General features: G+C 40.5%; 1 protein-coding gene and 1 long non-coding RNA gene across 2 annotated transcripts; both read left to right on the top strand.

Moving 5' to 3' along the window:
* Positions 1-14614: 14614 nt before the first annotated feature.
* LOC134811705 (uncharacterized) lies at positions 14615-15414 on the top strand. Its single transcript, XR_010159842.1, has 2 exons — positions 14615-14776; positions 14979-15414. It is a non-coding gene; the product is annotated as an uncharacterized LOC134811705 (long non-coding RNA).
* Positions 15415-15617: 203 nt separating this feature from the next.
* Positions 15618-23091, top strand: LOC134826260 (uncharacterized). Its single transcript, XM_063838576.1, has 6 exons — positions 15618-15692; positions 15894-16136; positions 16282-16414; positions 21410-21510; positions 21649-21760; positions 21909-23091. The coding sequence occupies exons 1-6, from the start codon at positions 15664-15666 to the stop codon at positions 22569-22571; spliced, it is 1281 nt and encodes a 426-aa protein (XP_063694646.1). The 5' UTR covers positions 15618-15663; the 3' UTR covers positions 22572-23091.
* Positions 23092-23759: the final 668 nt, after the last annotated feature.

Below are 23759 nucleotides of genomic sequence, written 5' to 3' on the forward strand. Positions count from 1 at the left end.
CATATTGATTACATGCGAACCTTATTGCTTATTGCTTTATGCAAGTTGACACGGATCTGAGCCAATACTAATACAGCAGTTGCAGAAAAATGGTTACTTAAATAATTATCTCTTTACAAATCAATTTTCCAGGGTATACCAGAATGTATGCTGGAGAAAGTTTGTGGTAAAATTGTCACATTTGAACCTACAGATTAGGAATTCTCATTCCCAAGGTAATTATAAAGGAGGTATAGGTAGAAATTCCTTTTCAATGTTATTTCCAATTTTAGTTGGCCCCATTTTTTAACCTTCAAGGTTGATTTAAATATATCAGACCAGCATATTGTGAATTACCTTGGAGAACAATTTTTGATCACCAACATGTATTTGTTTTTTTTAAAAAAATACTTTTTTGTCGAATTTCTGGAGTCTTTTGACAGATTCAGATTATTGAACACGGGTCACCAAGTTGATCTGGATAAATTTTTTGACTTTTCCAAAAAGCATTTGATGCAGTCTCACTATTATCAAAGTAGAGAACTTTACAGGAAATGTTTTGGATGTGATTAAAGTAACTATTAGTTTGCAAAACTGTCCCTGGTGGATAACAGGATTTCTTTGATTTACTGATTTAAACGGCAGGAACTGACCATAGAATTTGGCTGCTTGTTGCACCACGAATTCAACCAGAATTGATTTCTTTACTAGCATTCTTCCCAACTGTTGCAGAGTCAACCTAATGTTTCCAACTTAAGGGAGTAAAATTAAAAGCTTCCATTTAATTTTATTCAGTGGTATTGTTGAACAAAAATCAATAATTTGTCATAGTTAATTGTGGCTGCCGTTTTAACTTTGGATACCTAATATGAATATTTTTCTAGGCTATGAAGAACATACGTGCCAGTCATAAAATTCAACTTCGATGGAAATTTGCAGGTAAATAAATGAACCTTTTTGACAGGAATGTCAAAAGATCTGCAATTAGGGAATCGATTGCCTTATTCTTATTCTTCTAAACAATGTACTGATATAACACCAGGAACATCTAGTTTGAAACTAGCTATAAGAGCTAGGGAATTTCTTTGATTAGTAAATATAAAAATATCAAATTAATAGTAATACAATATATTAACAATTCCCCTCTCTAGGTTAACCGCCAGTTCTGATCTCGCCTCTCGGCGGCGCGCGCGCGACCAAAAGTCAATCGCTAAATGTTTTGCGCTATTGCTTTTGTTTCGGTCAAGAACTGTTTTGGCGTCCCCGCGCGATACATACATATTCTTTCCAGTCCAATACCGGCCCTCCTTGGCGCTCCCGGTTTGACTGTCGACTATTACACTCCTGACATTCAAATAATAAAAACTCACATTATCAAACGGTTTCACAATAAACATTAAAGGGAAAAAACAGTAAAATTAATTCTCTGTCTTTTATAACATCTATAACACGGTAACGATAAAAACAATGTCTTAATATAACATCTGTCCGAAAATTATTTACAATTAACAAGGCCAAATAATACATATTTTAGCTCAAATAACCCTTACCGTCATCTCTTTTCACATCTTTATCATGCATTAGTCTTCCCCTTAGCCCTTCTACTCGGCCTTTCCTCTGGTCCTGGCTACAGACGAACGGACTACAGACGTACCTGATAGACCGCTCGCTAGAGCTACTAATCACGGACGAACCAGAACACTAACTCACTATTTACAATCGGACTCGACTGGGACTCACGGACCAACCTACCTGTTGCTCCACAGGTGAAGCTGGATCGAGCTGACTGCTGAGGAATAACATTGATGTCATGTGTCGGAAACAGTAATGTGTGACTCCCTCTCCGGTCTCTACGTTCCAGGACCCGTTTAGTTTTTGTGACACCCCTTTTCATCATTTTCAATATCGGTCCCGTCCTCTGTCAACCGTCGTCTTTGACTCTTCCGGAACATCATCTCTCTTCAAACTAATTACCAGAGTTATCTAGGTTTTAGCACATCTGCGTGTTTCGTAAACCACTCTGCTTCGTGCTGGATTGCGTAGTTGTTTTTTGAGTTATTCACCGTAATCTCTTGATCAACTCGAGCTTGTACCCTCGGTCCCTCGATTGTCCATTCGTACAAAAACTGTTGGCTCTCCATAAATTCTCGTGTCTTTTTTTGCTCATCTACGACTTTTGCCAGTTCTCATGTGGTCGGCTGGTTTTTATCATGGTGTAGACTAAACCTCAGCGATCTTTCCGACGCGAAAACTGCTGGTGTTGTCGCATAGACGAAGCGGGGAGTTTCCTATATGTTAACAGGAAATCATATAGATTTTTTACGTCACGTCTTTATACTCGACTCCATTCATGTTCTTTAAAAAGCTCCTTTAAAGGTTTGCACCAAGCGTTCACCAATTCCGTTTGACTTTGGGCTATAGGTCGGAACTGTTACATGTTCCACTCCATTGGAGCGCAGGTAACTCTTCGATTACCTCAGACACAAACTGGGTTCCATTGTCGGATACTATGTCATAGGAAATATAACCTGTTCGTGCAAAATATCGTATCTTAAATGGCACGAATTGTTGCTCAGATGTTGTAGTAGCATTCATCTGATTACTTCAGGCCATTTACTATAAGCATCTTACCAGTAAGAGCCACAACTGCCTAAGAACTGCCAGCGAAAGTCTACATGGACCCTTGGAAGGTGCTGTTGCTCTGAGCCCCACGAGATCTACCAGTTTGGGTACGGTTCTTACCGTACTTGCCACAACACTCCTCACAACGTCCGCGCATTCCTCGATTTGTGTGTCAAGACGAGCCAGTATAACATAATAACGAGCCTAAGCTCTTCATACCTTACATACCAATTGGGACGAATGTAATAATCCGAATCACAGTATCTCTCAACGTTTACAGGGATGACCACTCGAGCTCACCCAGTCACTCAGCCTATTCCACACTGTCAGCTCGTCTCCCTGCTGCCAAAAAGATGCCTATTTCCCTCCTCACATTCAGGTAATACTGGGCCATCTTCCGAATATAACTCAAAACTTCTCATATCGATCTTTCTTCGTTTTCTCGAGCCACCAAACTCGGCGTTGAGCATGGCTTCACTCACTGGCAGAGAAAACAATCCAAACAGTCATCTTAACCACAGTTGGGTGTCTCACCTCCTTGGTAGTCTCGACAGCATATCACAATTTGCGTGATCTTTTGTGTGCGATACTCGATTGACGTCATAGGTAGTGTCATCAGAAAGTAAGGCCCACCTTGTTATCCGGTTAGCTGTCATCTCTTGGAATTGGTTGTCTCCAAAGAATCGTACTAAAGCTTTGTGGGATCCTGACCAGTTTTAAAACTCCTTCCATAGAGATAGATATTCAGTCACTTATTGACCATACTAGTGCCAAGCTTCTTTGTCCATTTGGTGCATAGTTCCTTTCCTGCAGACGATAAGGATCGTGACACATACTCGATCGGCGTTCATCTCCATTAGGCATTATGTGAGATAATACCTCCCAATTCCAAGATTTTAACGCATCCTATCGAGTTCAGAGGTAGCTTAGGGTTGTAGAATGTCATCACCCGACGAGAACACAACAAGTTATCTCAAGACTTTGGAACGCTTCTGCTCCTCATTGACCACTTCCACAGCCACTCCCTTTGCCTCTTAACCTATGCTAGGGGAGCAATAACAGATGACAGGTTCGTATATATCGTCGATAGTAGTTCACTGCAACCCAGAAAACCTGACCATTGTCCACGTTATTTGGTCAGGAAGCCACTTTAAACTGTCTACTTTAACCTCTGTACCGTTGTATCCCCTCTGCTGATACTCAGTGTCCCAAGTAAACAATTTCTTTCTCCATAAGGCCGGTTTTCCTCGAGATTGCACTTGAAATCCACGTCTCTCCAAGCGAGAAATCACTCTGTCAGGTTATTCAAGTGCCCCTCTTCGTCATTGTATTACACCGATATTAAGGATATCATCTATTCTGCAACAAGTCCATACGGCACACCGCGAAGGGGTATCATCCATTAGTTTGACTGAAAGATTGCTAGCAGAACACTGATACCATAGGTACATCTTTTCCATCTGGTACGCCTATTGGTGTGTTAAGTGTCGTGTCAAGACTCGTCCCCTCCTCTTCTAATCGTGGATGTATTGTACAGCTTCTTTGATGTCAACTTTGAAAATTTAGGCCACCCGAACTGTATTAAAGCACTCTACGGCTGTGGGCAAAGGGACTGTCCGGTGCTCACAACACTTGTTCAAACGTTGACTTGTATCTCCACATAGTCCTAACAGAACATCACTCCGACTTCTTTACTGGAACTAGAGGAGTTCCCCCACGGGCTATCCTCTACTTGGACAGGATACCGCTTTCACCATTGAGTTAATTCATCTCAACTTTGTGTGTCTCAGGCAATACGGCAGGTTTTCCAGCCTCAACATTATAGGCTTGGTCGTCCTCGCAGGACAAACTCGCCTCCAAATCCTTCACTACTCCAAAGTCCGCGAATTGAACACAATCACTCACCTCATTTGAGCTCCTCCAAACTTCCTGCACGGATCCAATCTGGTACAGTCATCATTGATTTTTAAATCATTCTTCACGTTGTCCCATGCAGTTTGCCAATCATTGGTCGCCCCTCTAGCCGTCGCTACCCTGCACATTTTCACACAGTTTGTTCACCTGCTGAGAACTTCAGACGCCTGGGTATGGTCCTCAATTGCAACGGTTGACCTACCTGGTACTTAGCAGCTTGTTCTTAGGTCCAGTTCTCACCACAGAACTTAGTTATCCAGGTCTCCTATCAAAGTTGGGAAATCCCGGCTACATACAAGTTGCAAGGTCCGGAACTTTTTACCATTCATTGTCACATCACCACCTGCATAGCCATGCCACGATCACCTGCTGTCCACTAGCCACTCTCAGTGTTTTTCCTGCTGTGTTGTAATGGTTTTAAAACTTGACAAAACCACGGCACACTAAGACACTTTTACTGACAACAGATACCGCCGAACCAGAATCAAATTCCATATTTAAATTTAAACCGTTAATCAATACATCAACTGTCGGTTTACCTTCAACTGTTTTTACATCATATATCAATTTTATCGGAATTAGAATTAGATTTTCATCACTAAATTTCAATAAAACTTGGAATCAGCATATTTCATGCAACCGAGAAATCGTACAAATCCCCAAAGAATTTACAATTAGGAAACAAAATTATCAGGCAACTGTGATCGCTCATTAACGTCTATGAAGTTACACTGAAGCCCATAAAGCTCCTCGTCAGAAATGCGTTTAGCAGTTGTCGTCAAACTCTATGTCATTTCTGCATCGCTGTCTGACAATTGTTGGACATCTCGCTTGTTTCCAATTACTTCCTACACTTGCTACTGATGTCCCCAGACCCCGAACATTTGTAACCTCTCACCTTCACATTTTATCAGCCTCGATGACCCCTTAAACCACACTTCTTACCCTTGGGTTTTGATTTGTTGTTTTGAGTCCCGATTTTCTCCGGCTTGAGATATTTTTTTTGTCGCAATTGGAGATGACTCCCCCCTTCCATCAGATAAGGGATTATTTACTGTTCTCTTGAATTTGGGATGTTTACTATACTTAACACTGGTTCACTGTGGCCGACAACATAACCATGCATTCCCTTGAGCCTCATTTCTGAGCTTGCTCGCTGTTGAGGCGCTTCTCTTATGGCTGTTGTCCAGAACAAATCTGTTTTGGAACTAAAACAGTTCCGATACCAGTTTCTCGTCCTTCAGACTCGCACAGAATCTGAAAATCTAGCAAAAGCTTCGGTTATAGTTTGGCAAATTCACACTCATTTGCCTGACCCTTAATACATGATATAAAGCCTGGCTCCCAGAACCCATCTGACTGCGTGGCGTCCACTCCTAAATTTGTGCCTTGAGCGAATTTAGAAGGTGCCGGTGCCAGGTGGACCCAATAACAACTTACCCCAGTCTAGGGAGGTTGTGAGTCAGCAACATTCTCCGGCGCAACACAAAGCTTTTAAAAGCTTGAATAATTCAAGCATCACATTTAAGATAATGAACAACCGCAACATTTCTTTTTTATGATCAAAGTTCGCTCATCCGCTCTGCGTTAACTTGCTGTCCTCTGCTAGGTCCGGCACGTCCCCCATCCAAGAAATTGGCCCTGGGCGTGGAAAATCAACCTTTTCTTAACCAACTTTTCACGTCCGCCATTAGTGACAGGTTCTCCAACTATGTTTGCCATCCTCGTCGCCCAGTTGATATAACAAGGAACAGTCATTTGGGAACTACCAAAAGAGGCTCGAGAAGTTCATTGATTAGTAAATATTACAATATCAATTATAGTAATACAATTATTTAACAGTATCCAGTATCACTTCTCTATTCTGTATTTTCATGCAAACTCTTTGCTTCACAGATTGATTTTGTTAGTTCGCAAGACTTAACCCTAAAATCGGATACAGCTGACCTCAAGTTGGATGATGTCAACTTGCTGAAACTACATCGACGAAAAGTAAGTTAGAAACTGAGTAAAATTAAATCATCATTAATTACAAGTTTTAACCACCACTATGATATCGATAATTTAACAGGCATTCTGATATGTTTAATATACTAATCACTAATTATGCCGCGCGCTTTGCCTCCAGCAACAATTACACACATTTGTATTCCGTATTGGGAGATTATGCAGTTGGAGAATATCGAGTTAATCGATCATACCGAAGACAATAAAAACTGTTTACATAATTAGGCAAGTAATTGAGATGAAAATCACAAAATAAAATAACAATTATCTAATAATAAAATAAAAATAATGAAATACTAAGGTGTTAAAGAGTTGGATGTTTGCAAGTAACAAGGATATTCTTCTGCTCTAGTATCACAAACTGACAGTTTTAAAATGGCAGTCAGAGCTGTAAAACTATGGGCAAAACGAGTCATTATTTATAATTATATAATTTAATAATAAGTAACTATAGGTATTAATTAATTATAAATTCAGATTAAATATATATTAAATATTAATCAAAGATTAGCAACAAGCTCTTTAGTTCAAATATTCTCACTCAAATGAACAAGTTGATAATGAATTTACAGGTAAAGGTATTTAGCAGTAACTGTCTAGCTTACCTCGGTGTGGTAGCGACACTACATATATACATCGGTAGTATCATGCGCTCGTACTATACACACATGCTAAGGAGTCTGTCAGATGTATCCAAATGGCCTGCTCCTGCCACTTTAGTTGCAATTCTTCCTGGTTTTTTCCGATCAGGGGTAAGATATTTTAGATTTTGTGACAATGAGAGATGTCCATAGGAGTCGTGGATACTATATTCATGAAAGTTTCAATTTGCATTATGAAATTTCAATATTTGTTCAACATTTTTTTTCAAAATGCGACAAGTTTTTCGTAAAATATGCCATCTTTAGGAAGGTGGCCTGTCCGTTATGTTACTGTTACCCTGAAGATTATACAACTCTGTGACTTGCCGCTACCTGTGTGGATACCAGGTAATCCCTCCTGTACAGGTTATATAAATAGTAATAGTAATGTGATGGTGATGGTGATGGTGATGGTGATGGTGATGTGATGGGAGGGTGATGTGATGTAATGGTAATGGAATGTAATGGTACATGGGTAATGGTAATGGTAATATAGTAGTAGTAGTAGTAGTTGGTAGTAAAGTAGTAATAGTAAAATTAATAGTAATAGTACTAGTATAGTAGTAGTAAGTAGTAGGAATAGTATTAGTAATATCTTAAATAGTAATAGTAAGGGGGGGGGGACATGTTATTTTTTGTCCGTTTTTGTCCGTTTAGATATGTCCGTTAATTTTTGGTCCGTTTTGAAATATAGCTGCCAAACGGAACAAAAACGGACAAAAACGGACAAAAAATAACATATCCCCCCCCCTTACAATACTAATAATCTTACTATACTAACTACTACTACTACTACTATACTATTACTATTACTATTATTATTTACTATTACTACTTCTACGACTACAACTGACTACTACTACTACTATTACATTACCATTACCATTACCATTCCATTACCATTACCATTACCTTCACCATCAAAAACGGACAAAAAACGGACAAATTGTAACTTTTGATTAAATTTTCTCCACAATTTGTAACAGACCTATCTGCAGAAATGGGTAGCCCGTTAATAATGAACCATGGTCCTTTCTCAAACTTTAATCATCAATTAGGCACAAAGAAATAGTCTACACATTTTTTAATGACATAAAAAAGGGATAAAGTATTTATTACTGGAGAGTAAAACTTTGTTACACACAAAGATTCTTGAGCACATTTTTGAGTCAGACCCTCAATGCGCTTAAAAAACAGTTTAGTATATAACAATAAAATTATGTTAACAATAACACCAACAATTTATTATAAATTGAACCAAATTAATGAGCAGATGAAAGAGAGGAAAAGGAGGAGGGGGACTGAGGAGGGGTACTGAGGAGGGAGAGGAGGGGCTGAGGAGGAGTGAGACGGAGAAGGAGACTGAGGAGAGGAGGAGGAGGAATGAATAAGAGGAGGAGAAGAAGACTCAATAGGAGGAGGACCAAGAGGATGAGAGGACCCAGGAAAATGCCCATGAGGATGACTGGGGAGGAGGAGGACCGATGAAGAACTGATGAGGACTAGATAAAAAGGACTAAGGACGAGGAGGAGGAGAGAGGAGAAGGAGTGATCAGTGAGGAGGAGGACTGATGGATGAGAAGGAGGTGTAATGATCTGAGAGAATGAGGAGGCAGGAAAGGAGGATAAAGGATAGGATAAGGAGACTGAGGAGGATACTGGTGGAAGAGGTACTGAGGAGGAGGAGGACTGAGAAGGGGAGGACTTAGGAGGACTGAGGAGGGGGAGGGGGGGGGGGAGGGACTCCCCCACCTGGGACCCACCCATTCCGACCGTGTAGGAGGAGAGAGGATTGAGCATGAGGAGGACTGAGGAGTAGAAGGAGGAAGGAAGACTGAGGAGCTCAGGAGGACCAGGAAAGGAGATAGAGGAGGAGGAACTGAAGGAGAGAAGGAGACCCAAGAGGAGGAACCAGGAAGAAAGGAGGATGAGACTGAGAAGGAGGAGGTGAGACTGATAAGGAGAACTGAGGAGGAGGAATGAATAGGAGGAGAGGAGGAGAAAGAGGACTCAAGATGATGACTGAGGAGAGGAAGGACTAGGAGAAGGATGAGGAGGAGGACCCAGAGGAGGAGGACCAAGAGGAGGAGACCCAGGAGGAGGACCCAGGAAAGGCACCAAAGGAGGGACTGGGGAGGAGGAGACTGGATGAGGAAGGACTGAAGAGACTGATATAGAGGACTAAGGACCGAGGAGAGGAGGAGGAGGAGATGAGATGAGTGAGCAGTGAGGAGGAGGACTGATGAGGAGGAGGTGTATGAGGGAGGATAGCGGAGGAGAACCGGGAGATGAAGGAAGGAGAATGCAGGATGAGGATAAGGCAGGACTGGAGGAGGAGGACAGTGACGAGACTGATGAGGAGAGGGTCTGAGAATGGAGACTTAGGAGGACTGAGAAGGGGAGGACGTAGGAGGAAGAGGAAGAATGAGGAGGAGTGAGGGACGTGGGGAAGTAAGAAGGGAGAAGAAGAACTGAAGAGGATCAGAGGACCCGGAGGAGGAAGGAAGAGAGGAGGACTGAGGAGGAGAAGGTGGAACCAGGATGAGGAACCAGGAAGAAGCGGAGGTAGGAGGAACTGAGAAGGAGGACTGAGAAGGAGACGGAGGACTGAGGAGTAGGATGAGAATGAGGAGGAGAGGGTGACAGACTGGGAAAGTGATTGAGGAGGAGCAGACTGAGGAGAGGAAGAGGAGAAGACTGAGGGGGAGAAGACTGAGGAGAAGGAATAGGAAGGAGGACTGGAGGAGGAGGACCCAGGAGGAGGAGTACACAGGAAAAGGCCGCCAGGAGAGGAGGATGAACTATTGGTAGGAGGAGGACAGATGAGGGACTGAAAGGAGGAGAATAAGTGGGATGAAGAGGATGAGGAGGACTGCGGAGGACGACTGGTGAGCGAAGGATGGAAGACCCAGGAGGAGAAGAGGAGGAAGGTGGATAACTGAGGGAGGAGGAGCAGGACTGAGGAGGAGAAGAAGGGGGGGGGCTCAGAGAGGAGGAGGAGAACTTAGGAGGAGGACTAAGGAAAGAGGACTGATGAGGAGGATGAGGAAGGGTGACTGGGGAATGGACGGAAGGACAGAGGAGGAAAATGCGGACTGAGGAAGGAACCTAGGAAACAGCTGTGAGGAGGCAGACGCGGCCTCATGAAGAGGAGGACTGAAAGAGCGCGAAGGACGACGTGATGAGGAGGATGAGGATGACAGGAGGAGGGTGACTGGGGGATGACCAGAGGAGGGGGTGACTGGGGGGAGGACCTGAGGAATAATGAGGAAGACTGAGGAGGAGGAGGAAGAGGAGAAGGGACAGAGGGAGAATAGACTGAGGAGGATGACTGAGAGGAGGAGGACTGAGAGGAGGTAAGGAGGCCGTGAGAAGAGGAGGAACCAGAGGAGTAGAGACTGAGGAAGAGGAGGGAGGAGGAGGAGGATGAGAGGAGGAGTGAATAGGAGAGAGGGGGACTGGGCAGGACTGATGAGGAGGACTGAGTAAAAAGGAAGAGGAGGAGGACTAGAAGGAGGACAGAGGTCTGAGGAGAGAACTGAGGACTAGGATGAAGAGGAGAGGATGAAGATGAGTGGACCCAAGAGGAGGAGGTCCCAGGAGGAGGACCCCAGAGGAGGACTCAGGAGGAGGAAGGAGGATTAACTGAGGAAGACTGAGAGGAGGAGGAAGCATCTAAAATATTATTTCCATTTTTGTTATTTTTTTGTCTCGTTTTTGTTCCGTTTTTGTCCGCTCTATTCTTTTTTGTCCGTTTTTTGATAATAAAGGGTTCCGAACGGAAAAAAACGTGATAAAGACAGGATCCCCCTGGAGGAGGAGAAGGAGGAGAATGGAATGACTGAGGAGAAGGACTGAGGAGGACTGAGAAAGAGGAGACTGAGGAAGTACTGATGAGTGATCGCTGAAGAGATGGGCTGAGGAGGATTTGCTGAGGAGGATGACTGAGAGGATGACTGAAGGGAGGAGGAGAGGACTGAGAATGAGGAGGAGAAAGAGGACCCAGGAGGAGGAACTCCAGAGAAGGGAGGAGGAGGAGGGACTCAGAAGGAGATTGAGGAGGGGAACTCCAGAAGGAGGAATTAGAAGGTAGGAGAACTGAGGAGGAGGAGTACTGACGAAAAGGATGAGGAGGGAGGACTGAGGAGAAGGACTGGAGGACTGTGGAGGAAGAAGGAGGAGGAATGAAGAGGGAGGAGGAGGACCAAGGAGGAGAGGAACAGAGGAGGATGAATGAAGAAGCAGAGAGGAGGACATGAGGAGGATGGCCTGAGGCAGGAGAGGCGGAGAAGATTGGAAGAGGAGGCAGGAGGAGGAGAGGGGAGAAGGGATGGATGATGAGGAGGTGGATGAGGAGGAGGAGGGAGGAGGGAGGAGGAGGAGGAGATGAGGAGGGAGGAGGTGGAGGAAGGAGAGGCGCTAATGTTATTCAATTTGTTTATTAATTATTTGTCCGTTTTGTCCGATTATTGTCCGTGTTTTGTCCGGCTTTATTTTTTGTCCGTTTGTTGAAAAATAGCTGCCAAACGGACAAAAACGGACATAAAAACAAGAGGCCCCCCCCCCTAGTAATAGTAATAGTAATAGTAATAGTTATAGTAAGTAGTAAGTAGTAGTAATAGTAGTAGTAGTAATAGTGAGTAGTAGAATAGTAGTATAGTAATAGTACTAGTAGTATAGTATTAATAGATACTAGTAATAGTAATAGTAAATAGTAGTAGTAGTAATGTAAAAGAAATAGTAATAGGGAGTAATCGTAATAGAAATAGTAGTAAGTAATATTAATAGTAAATAGTAAAATAAATAGTAATAGTAAATAGTAAAAAGTAATAAGTAATATAATAGAGTAATATCGAAATAGTACTGTGTAACCTATGTACTGAATGTGTATCCTAGGAAGTTTCCTTTTAACTTTTACCAGTACCCCTCCCCTCATTTACCGTCAATCAAGTGTTCCAAGAACAAGTAAGTTGATTTGAACATGTTGATTAAATATTGCTTGACACGTGACAGGTAACCCTATACTATAGTTTGTTTGATGGTCAGGCTAACCCCCCATTATAAATTAATAGATAATCACCGTTAATAATTAAGATATAATAATTATCTCTCCTTATATTTTTAAAGTAAAAATTTGGAATGAAAGATTTTGAAGATTTCTAAATCAAACTCACTGAGAAATGCTCGCTGATTCCCAACATTGGGTTAGAATGTTCTAGAACATTTTTGACACTCATACACTCACGCAAATACTGCATTTGAAATTTTGTTGTAAATTGTTAACTTAATTAATTATCAGGCCCACGTCAGGCTATCCTTACACCAACCAACCCTCAACAGAACTCATCGTCAACGTTACTACTAGTACTGAGAATATCATAACTCTGGAGATCGAAAATAGGTTTTAATTTTATATAGTTTTGGGACCGGGGATTGAAGGGTTGATGTGCAACGGCCGATCAAAAATACAAACAAATTAAATCAACTCTTTTTTAAACCAGACATGATTTAAGGTTTTAAACTCATTTTTTCAGGTCCAACGTATATGCGAGTACGTTATTTTTCAGTACAGCGACTTGGAATTCCCTCTTCCGAACCCTCAGACTCTTCCACAGATACAAGCACTACTACATTATCATACAAGGCTATGGGTGCTGACAATAAGGTATTTAAATAATTTTATCGTTTCTGAATGTACTGATTATATACAACTGTTGTAATTGATTCATAGTAAGAGCTTTCATCATTTGTAAAAATTAATTAACTATTTCTAGTGCCCGGCCCACATTATGAAGTGCTGCTTTCTGATTTACAGAAATCAATTTATATTCAATCGTATTCCAAAAATTAACGATTGGCTTTACCTAAATATCAACAAGTTAATATATTTTCGAGATGATGTCGAAATTGACAATGACGAAATCTCATTTAATCTACTAAAACTGAAGTAGTGCACGTGACTATATTTCACTTCAGAGCATCTAGAGGAGGATAGGAATTATGGAATCGTAAGATAAGGAACCTTGTAGATGACTTGGAGCTATGCCAAATAACATTTGAGTCTTCCCACATTAACCCCACGTCTTACACTCACGTGATAAGGAGCCTCTACCCTTTACTACACAGTTATCATTAAATAATTGTTAATTCAGCTAACCTGTCCACTAAGAAAAGTATGTTTTGCTGGTCTGCTGCTACCAAAACCGACATAAGGCGGGGTTCAGCCTGATTTTTTTTTTTTGTGAACCTTGGTTTCGAGATAGTAGTTGACCAACAAACTAGGACCGGTGATCGAACTTTTGAGGGGGTCCGGTACCCCAACCGCCAAACAGTCCCGCGGGGCAGCCACGGGCCCATATATGGTCCCAAATTAGCCCAATTTTCCAAATAACCCGAGAACATGCCCAAAATCCAGAATTGTAGGTGCTTACTTGTATCTAGTGGTGCCTCTGAACTCGTATATGAATTTTTCATTCAAGATTGGACTAAAAAATGACTGAGTTATGAGCCCAAAAACCATATGACATATTGGGGCATACGCACCACATGATCGATTTTGCCCTAAATTGGTCAAATATCAATATGTTTGAATTGAAACCAACTTTATATGAAAGTAGCTGAATACTACACATTCTCATGATTATCGGCCTCCAATATCTACCTAACTGTGGATTCGTGTTCAAATAATTGCAAAAAATGAACAAAAAACGCCCATATTCACAGTTCGCGATATTTTGGCAAAACTGACTTTCGCCTCAAAACAATACTGCTCGAGCTCAATAGGGTTTTCAATAGTTTTTCATGAAATGTTCAAGAATCAATTTTTTTAATCTAGTTGTTTCACTCTGATAATATAGTTGTTTCACTCTGATAATCTAGTTGTTTCACTGTGATAATCTAGTTGTTTCACTCTGATAATCTAGTTGTTTCACTCTGATAATCTAGTTGTTTCACTCTGATAATCTAGTTGTTTCACTCTGATAATATAGTTGTTTCACTCTGATAATATAGTTGTTTCACTCTGATAATCTAGTTGTTTCACTGTGATAATCTAGTTGTTTCACTGTGATAATCTAGTTGTTTCACTCTGATAATCTAGTTGTTTCACTCTGATAGTCTAGTTGTTTCACTCTGATAATCTAGTTGTTTCACTGTGATAATCCAGTTGTTTCACTCTGATAATCTAGTTGTTTCACTCTGATAATCTAGTTGTTTCACTCTGATAATCTAGTTGTTTCACTCTGATAATCTAGTTGTTTCACTCTGATAATCTAGTTGTTTCACTCTGATAATCTAGTTGTTTCACTGTGATAATCTAGTTGTTTCACTCTGATAATCTAGTTATTTCACTCTGATAATCTAGTTGTTTCACTGTGATAATGTAGTTGTTTCACTCTGATAATCTAGTTGTTTCACTCTAATAATTTATTTGTATGCCTCTAAAGCTTTGCAGGCGGAGTCGGAGCGGAATTTCATCCTGTCTAACCTGGCGCAGAAGAAGGGCGGTGGGTGGAGGTGGAGGTGTAACCTGGAGATAATATCCCAGTTTGTAGAGGAGGTCAGGGCGTATCCGGATAACGTGCCAATATCTTCAATAAATACCCTTTTTCTATGTGAGATATTTAAAACAAGTACCTTTGTATCTTCTGTTTAACTTCCCTTTAAACATTTGTCTCGAGAACCATAGGAAACCCTCCTTTGCATGATTAATTGAATGAGTAGCACGGACCTTGCTGTAGATAATGAGCCGTTATCTTTACAGATTGATCTTGATATTAAATTCCCCCTTTAATCCGGGTCCCAATTATCTCCCAGACGGAGGTGCTAGCGACTACATGACTCCAGCACGTGTAGCCACAGCCCAGGAGCTGTTCAGTGCTGCTCAGTTTGAAGTGGTGCCCGGAGCGGGGCATATTGTTCATCTTGATCAACCTGAGATATTTTATACGTCCCTCCGGAACTTTCTGGAAATGTACGGAGAGGTAGAGTTCTAGTTCGCAGAGATAGATTCGACCCCTTTGATACGGTCTGCATGTGATTTAAACCGCCGTGACCCCAATAAAATCTGAATAACATGTTAAACATTTAAGATTTATATTTTATTCATTTTTGTAAGATTATTCTGTTTTGATTGTTGTTTTGATGTAACTTGATAGGTTTTTGTATGAGAGTAGCAGTTTATTAAACCTCAGTCTCTTCAATGTAATACTTTAATAATGTAATACTTTAATAATTGCTAATTTAATCATTCTCACATTGTTTACTGAACTATCATGTTTAATTACAGTAATTACTCCGGTAATCTTTTATCTGGTATCTACATTAGCGTGACAGTACATAATTTAATTTCCCGCTCAAAACGAGTCCAGTTCAAAGACCCTGCTCGGTCCCCGAAGAGCGGGTACTCAATTACATTAAGGGAACTTGATACAGCGCACTGACCTTAATCCAAAATTAGCAGCATGTTATAATGTAACCTGGAGGGATCCTACGTAGCAACATGGTTCAATTGGACGATCCTCTCTCACTGTGAGTTTTACTTTCTGTTACAGTATTTTAGCTCGCGCCGATTGCTTTAAATTTAATATTTATGAAGTTTAAATGTGATTGTTTTTGTTTCAACTGTTACATGTTCATTGTTCAATGTTCTTGTTTATAGTATAACTGGTACCTTACATTCCAGTAGCACAGTGTTAAAATACCCGACCCTAACTCACACTTTCTCCACAGAGCAGCGGATGTTATCTCAAGATTCTCACTTATGTCTATCATACCTGAACGTGAAGTTAAGATAAAAGAACCCTTCTCTGATCCCACCAGTCTGAGCTCTAAACAACGGCAGGTCCTACTGAAGCGTGCTGAACTCTCCGCTAAGATTACCACTCCTGATGTTAGACCTGGGGAGGCTGGTAAAAGAAAGGAGCCTCTCAGGGGGAGGACTCAAGGAACTTCGGAATTCCCTGCAAATCTTAGGTTAGTTGGGGTCGCTTCAGGGGGTTATGGCGTAGCAAATATCTTAATAATATCAACATTAAACTAACCATCAAATTATACTTCATCTCACGTAACATTCCAATCTATTGTCTTGAAAGAACAAGTTGTAACATTACTCCCTCAGATTGTCGTACCCTGTGGAGAGGTGTGTTGAGAGACAGTTACCCAGGAGTTACGACGTAGACAGAAGTCCTGCTCTCTCCAGACCTCTCACTCCTATACTCAGAGTTCACTGCACCAGACACTTTAGTAAACCTGTGAGTTTTACTCCTGTCATTTACTGCCTGAGAATTTTAAAAAATTAACTTATATATAGTTTGTAGTTTTGTTACGTGTTGAAAAACAGAGCTCCCTTATCTCTGTTTAATCGGAAATTTTAACTGCCACTGCACTGCTACTGCACGGTGTTTGTACTTTACCTTTGTACATCTATACAAGTACAAATACACAATTGCAATGGAAAAGTCTGCTCATAACTCTGCAAAGAATCTTCTCGTCAACGGTTTATGTAAAGCTTGTTCGAATGATGAGGTTGTCAAAAGTGCCGACATTGTACAGTGTTTTTGGTGTAAGGACAGTTTTCATGCTATCAACTGTGATGAAACTTGCAATGTCAGTGCGCCCACGGTTTTTACTGCTCACCTGTCTCATGCTGTGAACAACACTTCATCTTATGCTAAACGATTTGGTCGCTTTCTATTTATCTGTAATGATTGTAGTACTGCTGAGGAGGAAAAGAGGGCTGCTACTACCGTAGATCGGGTAGGATTGTTAGATAATAAAATAGATGCCATAAATTTGGAGTTCAGGGAAGAGATGTCTGAACTTAAAACCTTGCTGAAGGAACAACTGTCCCAGAAACCTGAAAGAGCTCAAGAGCGATCCTCAGATCAGGTTGATTTTATGAAACAATTTGCTGAACAGTTTTTATCTTTAAAAGAAGACCTCACGAAAAATATCAATGATGTTATTGAGAATAAAGTAAACACTGTTGTAACAAAATCCGGTACTATTTCTCATACAAAGGACGTTCTCTATTCCAGCTTGTTTACCGACTCAAACAGTTCCACACCATCTGCTCAACCACCACATGTTCCAATTGCTCCAACACGTACACAACCTTCATCACCCGAGATTCTAATTCTGTCCCCGAAAGAAGAACAATCGGTAAATGCTGCAACAATGACGAATGTGAAAAAATTTGCTACTGATAAATTAAAGAGCAGTCAAGTAGTATTTCTCAGATGTAATGAAAACAACAAGAAAGTTTCAATTGGCTTCCCTAATGCTGAAATTCGTGATAAGGCTACTTCACTTCTCAATGATGGAAATACCTTAGATTCGTATGGATATCAGTCTAAGAATGGCAACAAAATGCTGCCAAAAGTTACTATTTATGGTGTTTCTTCTGAAGTTCTTGACGATATAGACACTACAGCTGTAGGGAATGATGCCGATAAACTTAGGGATCTTGAAAAGAACCACTTAGTCGCCCAAATTGTGGAGAAAAACTCGTCCATCAAAGATTTGTATGAAGCAGGGCACACTATCAGTATTGTCTATCTCAATAAGATAAAACGTTTCACCAACGATAAGCAGGAACGCATAGAGCTCACTATTGGAATCAAACTATCACCATCTGTCTATAGAGTCCTCTTTAACCAACAACAAGGATCTCTCTATTTAGGTAGTCGCAGATACAAAGTAACTGATCGCTTCTACATCAAACAGTGTTATCATTGTCAAATGATTGGACACACTTCTGTTGACTGTAATGAAGTCAAAACAAATAAACATCCTACCTGCATGTACTGTATGGGAAGTCACCGGTCTTCAGCATGCCAATTTAAGCAGAAGAAGGACAAACATGCCTGTGCTCGATGTTTGGCTTCAACACACACTAATGATGCCGAGAATTCAAGAACACATAATGCGGCAGCTTTCGATTGTCCTGTGTTGGTAAGAGAAACTAAACGTATTGCTGCTAACACTGACTTTATTTCAAAAAACGTAATGTGAAATTAGGTGCTAATCGACAGAAATCACAGCTTTCTATTGGTTGTTTCAACGCAAGGTCTCTATGCAACAAAACTTGTGGCGTACTAGAAATGCTTAAAGATAACTCGATTTCTATCTGTTGTATCACGGAAACTTGGCTAAAAACTAATGATCGGGCAAAGTTTGCCGAAATCCGTGATTTTGGGTTCGATATTATCAGTGCCCCTCGAAGAGGTAGGGGAGGTGGTGTTGGTTTTATCTTCAACCCCAAAATGATATCGCCTGTACGCAATGACGTTACTAAATATTCATCTTTTGAAGTACTTGAATGTGTCATTAAAACTGCTGGTGAGATTATCAGGCTATGTGTAGTTTATCGCAGCACTCAGGCCAAAGCGAAATATGATGAAACAAAAATATCTAAGTTTATGGATGACTTTGATGGATACCTGGACAATCTTCTGCTTAAAACTGGATCTCCAATTATTTGTGGTGACTTTAATTTCCATGTTGAAGACATATACAATAATGTTGCCCAGAACTTTATTGCTCTTTGTGAGAGCAAAGGCTTCCTTCAGCATGTCGACTCTCCTACTCACATCTCCGGCGGGACACTGGACTTGTTATTTACTCTAGGCTGTGTAAGTGACTCATTGTCTGTAACAGATATGATGGTAGAGACAAGCACTGGAACCAGCTCTGATCACTATCTAGTAAGTTTTCAGGTCCCAGTCACATTCGATCTTCATAAAGCTCGTACATATGAAGAAAAAGATGTCAGAGAGCTAAGCAAAATTGACATCGATAAGTTCAGGGAAGATCTGTTTTGTTCAGAGCTTAACCTTTCTGAATATCAATCCTTAGACGAGGCTGTGAACCTTTATCAAAATGTCCTTGAACAGGTGCTAGACAAACATGCCCCACTTATTACGAAACGATTTACTGCTGAAAAGTCTGATTTTTGGGATAATAAATGTCAAATTGCTGTCAGAGAGAGGAGAAGGGCAAAACGAAAAGCCAAAAAGTATCCAGAGAATGATGAGTTTAAAACTACTCATTTTGAAAAATGTGTTGACGCAGAAATCACTATCAATCGAGCTAGGGATGGCTACTATGATAAACAGCTCAGTTCTTGCAAAGGAGACTCGAAAGGGACCTATAAAGTCATAAATAAACTTTTAGATAAGGAATATGGCTCCAACAAATTGCCAAATGGTGAAGATATCGAAGTGGCTGCCAAACTCAAGACTTTCTTCGATCAAAAAGTAAAGACCATTTACTCTAATATTGAGAAGGAAATTCAAAACACTTCCCTAAACGGTCAAGGTACCAAGGACTCTACTTCGATAGATAATGCAAAGTGTAGACTTAATCAGTTTAAGGAAGTCTCATTATCAGACCTTGAAACCTTAATTAAGAGTCTTCCCAATAAATCAAGCGTACTCGATGTCATACCAATGTGGCTCTTCAAGAACTGCTTACCCGAGCTTCTCCCAATCATCCATTACATCGTGAATGAATCACTAAGAGTCGGAAAGTTTCCCTCTGCCCTAAAAGAAGCATCTATTAGGCCTGGACTCAAGAAACCTACCTTAGATGTTGATGAGCTGAAAAACTATCGACCGATTAGCAATCTAACTTATCTGTCCAAAATACTAGAAAAAGTAGTTCATTGCCAATTAAATGAATATGCTGATGTCAACAACCTGTTTTCCCCATATCAATCAGGCTATAGAAAATTCCATAGTTGTGAAACTGCAGTTACCAAAATACATAATGATATTCTAATGATGATTGACAGCAAATCGAATGTTGTGCTTCTACTCTTAGATCTATCAGCTGCTTTCGACACCATAAACCATAACCTCCTTCTTACGAAACTCAAGAATGCGTATGGTATTACAGAACTAGCACTCAGCTGGTTACAATGTTACCTTAATAATCGCACATTCAAGGTTAAAGTAAAAAAAGCCACATCTTCTGAAGGCTATCTGGATATTGGTGTACCTCAAGGATCCATTTTAGGACCGCTACTGTTCATATTGTATACCAGAGATCTTGAAGAAATTGTCACAAAATATGGTTTCTCGATACATTTGTATGCAGATGACACACAGGTGTACTTTACTTTTGATGTTCACAGTTCTAATCCTGATTTAACAGCTGTGAAAAATTGCTTTCTGGAGATAAAGCAATGGATGACAGTTAACTTCCTAAAACTGAATGACGAAAAAACAGAGTTCATTGATATAGGACCATATGTCAGCCCAATCCAGACAATGGATTTAGGAGACCTCTCAATCTGCCCTGTTAGCAAAGCCAAGAACCTGGGATTCCTTTTCGATCACCAAATGAATCTGGACTCTCAAATAAATGCTGTCTCCAAAGTATGTTATTTGAATCAAAGGGACTTAGCAAGAATCGGTTCGAAGCTTTCCCATGACCTAAAAGTTCAGTTAGTTCACTCCAATATCCTCTGTTTCATAGACTACTGCAACTCAGTCTATTATGGAATAACAGAAAAGAATCTTCATAAGCTACAAAAGATACAGAACAATGCTGCTAGATTTATCTTTGGTCTTTACGGAAAAAAGATACGTGAACCTATCATGCCTTACCTCAAAAAGCTCCACTTTCTGCCTGTTCGGTTCAGAATTAAGTTCAAAATATCACTTCTGGTCTTCAAGTGTCTTAATAACATAGCCCCTCAGTACTTACAAGGACACGTCAATCTAAGGGAAGTACGAAGACAAAGTTCCAGACTAGATGATGACTTTTATTTGTTGAAAGTTCCTCCTGCTCCTCATTTCAGACGAACAGATGCTGCATTTATGTTTTGTGGACCAAAAATTTGGAATGAATTACCCTACTCAGTGAGATCATTATCATCTGTAGAATGTTTTAAAAATGCCCTAAAGACGTTTTATTTCCAACTAGCTTTTGATAATATTTCTAATATTTGTCCATAATGTCTGAACTGATATGAAAGTGCATAATTTTGGTAACTTCATACAAATATTTGTTCATAAAATCTGAACTGTTTAAAAAGTCCATAATCTTGCTATTTCAACACTAAGTCTCGCTTGAATGACTTTAATGTACATCTTTGTTGGGTATATTTTAATGTCGAAGCGTGTAATAAATGTTAGAATTTATTTATTTATTTATTATTTTAATTTGTGAGTTATCTAAATAACTTTGCTCGCTGGTAAGTGGCAGTAGAAATTTTCACATAGTTAATACAAATCTGATAGGTTCCAGCAACACCAGTAAAAGTTGATTACCTAAAGAAGCTACCAGTAGATATCACTATCTTGCTTCTACAGAAATACATATCTCCGCCGGATTTACTCAGGTAAAGTTGCCACCAGTATTCTATTCTTTGTCTTTCTACTTTTGTTCCACGTTGTATAAAGACTATAAAGTGAGTGATTCTATGTAGCCTTTCCATGAATACCAATGATCTGGTTTCTAACTAATATTTATTATACAGTGTCCGGGGAGTGTGTAAGTACTACCAGATGTTATGTGATTTGAAAGTTGTGAAACGGCGCTGGAAAGAACACCTCACCGTGGAGAAACTCAACTTTATCAACAGAGGAAAGGTAAGTCTTAGTGTGTAAGAGTGAGGTATCTCACTGACTAATCATACTTGATGCCGTGTTATTACTGTTAATTGTGTTGCGCTTGTATATAAATCTTTTAACTACCTAAAAATTTAAAACCTTACATAACAGTTCACATAACCTTCAGGAGAACAGTAAAGTTACCCCGTTACCGCTGACAAGGAGAATGTCTAGGAGTAAAGGTCCTCTCAGCCCCATCCAACCTGCCCCCTCTGCTTCCTCTCCCGCCTTCAGATGGGGCTCCTCCCCCAAAACCCCCGTCCAGCACACACCATCCAGCCTAGCTCGACAACGTCCCCAAAGTCCGGATCTTCTTCCCAAACCTCGCACCATATGTCGGCGTTCAAACCCACCTCCCTCGCCTCTTGCATCACGCTCAACTCGTCAATCAGCTGCACTGCGCGGCACTCAAGCTGCTGCACTGCGCGTCACTCCTCAAGCTGCTCCGACTCCGTTATCTCGTCCCCCTCCTCTTCGACACCCTCATAAACGGGCTCCCTCGGCTCGGGACATCAAATCAGACGACCTGCTGCCCACTCCTGAGAAAATAACCCCGAGTAAACGTAGTGTGGACGGTAAGAAGAAGAGGGGTGATGTGAGCAGGACCCCGTTTAGAACTCTAAACATGGGAACACCCAACTCCAATTCTTCCAGTAAGACAAGTCTCAGCTCCACTACCAGTCTCGTGACTCCTGATTTCAGGACAGAACACGCACACATTACTCCTGAGTTTAAGGTTCCTAGCTACTCAATCAACTCCAAATCTAGACAGCGTCTCAAACGTCTCTGAGATTTAGTGAGCCTTAAATAGTGAGCAATAAAACGAACCATGTTCAGCCGATCTTTGAAGAGACATATATATCGATTCGTCTGGGAAGAACGTTTAAAAATACGTTCTATAAGTTGCATAATTATATCTCGATTTTGTTATGATGGTTGTGTTGTGGATCTTTTACTACGACTCTATTCAGCTGGCTGAATAATGGGTTTATATTTTCATAACATTGTTAAAGCACTGTAAACGAGGATGTAAGTTGAGTGTTTTCATGACATTCCAATTTCATCGGATGCTTAGATTTTAAAATACCTCAGGCTGAGCCTCTGAAGTATTGTTGTTTTGCTGTAAAATTGGATTTAACTTTAACTTGGAGAGTGAAGATTATTCTAATTTAACTTGAATATCATTATATTGACTATATTCTGTTGTTTTTTGAAGTTGTGTTTATACCCTGTGAAATTTTCTGTAAACTGACACGATATTGAACATTGTTATTGTATTTTATATTTGATATTATTTGTCATTAATTGAACTGTAGTTTAACTTATATTATCAAAACTTAAGTCCCAAACTGTTGCACTACACAAAAGATTAATAGAACGATAAAATGTTTAATTTCGAATACATTTTAAATCCAATAAGCTATCAAAGCATCACGAACACCCCTCGCACCCTCATTTGAAGCAATCACAAAACCGAGAATATATTACAGTCCGGACAAGATGCCAGCCACTCCGCAGGCAATATCGGGACCACGTGACCTCGTTACCACTACTTCTTGACAAGTGGAGAAGCAATAAAGGCAACTGTTCTGACAGTACGAGGTAGTTTATTGCAGGCACAGTATTCCTCCTCTAGTCCTCTCGCTCTCACATACGTCCTCCTCACTTTCTCGTTGTTAATTAGTTGCCACAAAACCGATTAGATAGTCCTTATGGCAGTGTGGTACGAGTGAAAAGCTGATCAGTAGGGATTATGGGTACGTCAAATTTAGTTGTTTCGTTCATTTTCATTGCTTTATTTGAACTTTACTGTGTTCTAGAATATTGTAGAATTCTAGAATCCTCGTATTTAGCGTAGCCGCAAATTAGTTGTATATGAGATCCATGAGGAATCGCCGTGATGACACAAATGTAGTCGTACAATTACTACAGTCCATTGCTTACGATGGCACCATAATTTCTATGGAATTCGTGAATG

Source organism: Bolinopsis microptera, chromosome 2 (genome assembly GCF_026151205.1).
Source record: "Bolinopsis microptera isolate Bmic1 chromosome 2, MBARI_Bmic_1.0, whole genome shotgun sequence".
Classification (NCBI taxonomy): Eukaryota; Metazoa; Ctenophora; class Tentaculata; order Lobata; family Bolinopsidae; genus Bolinopsis; species Bolinopsis microptera.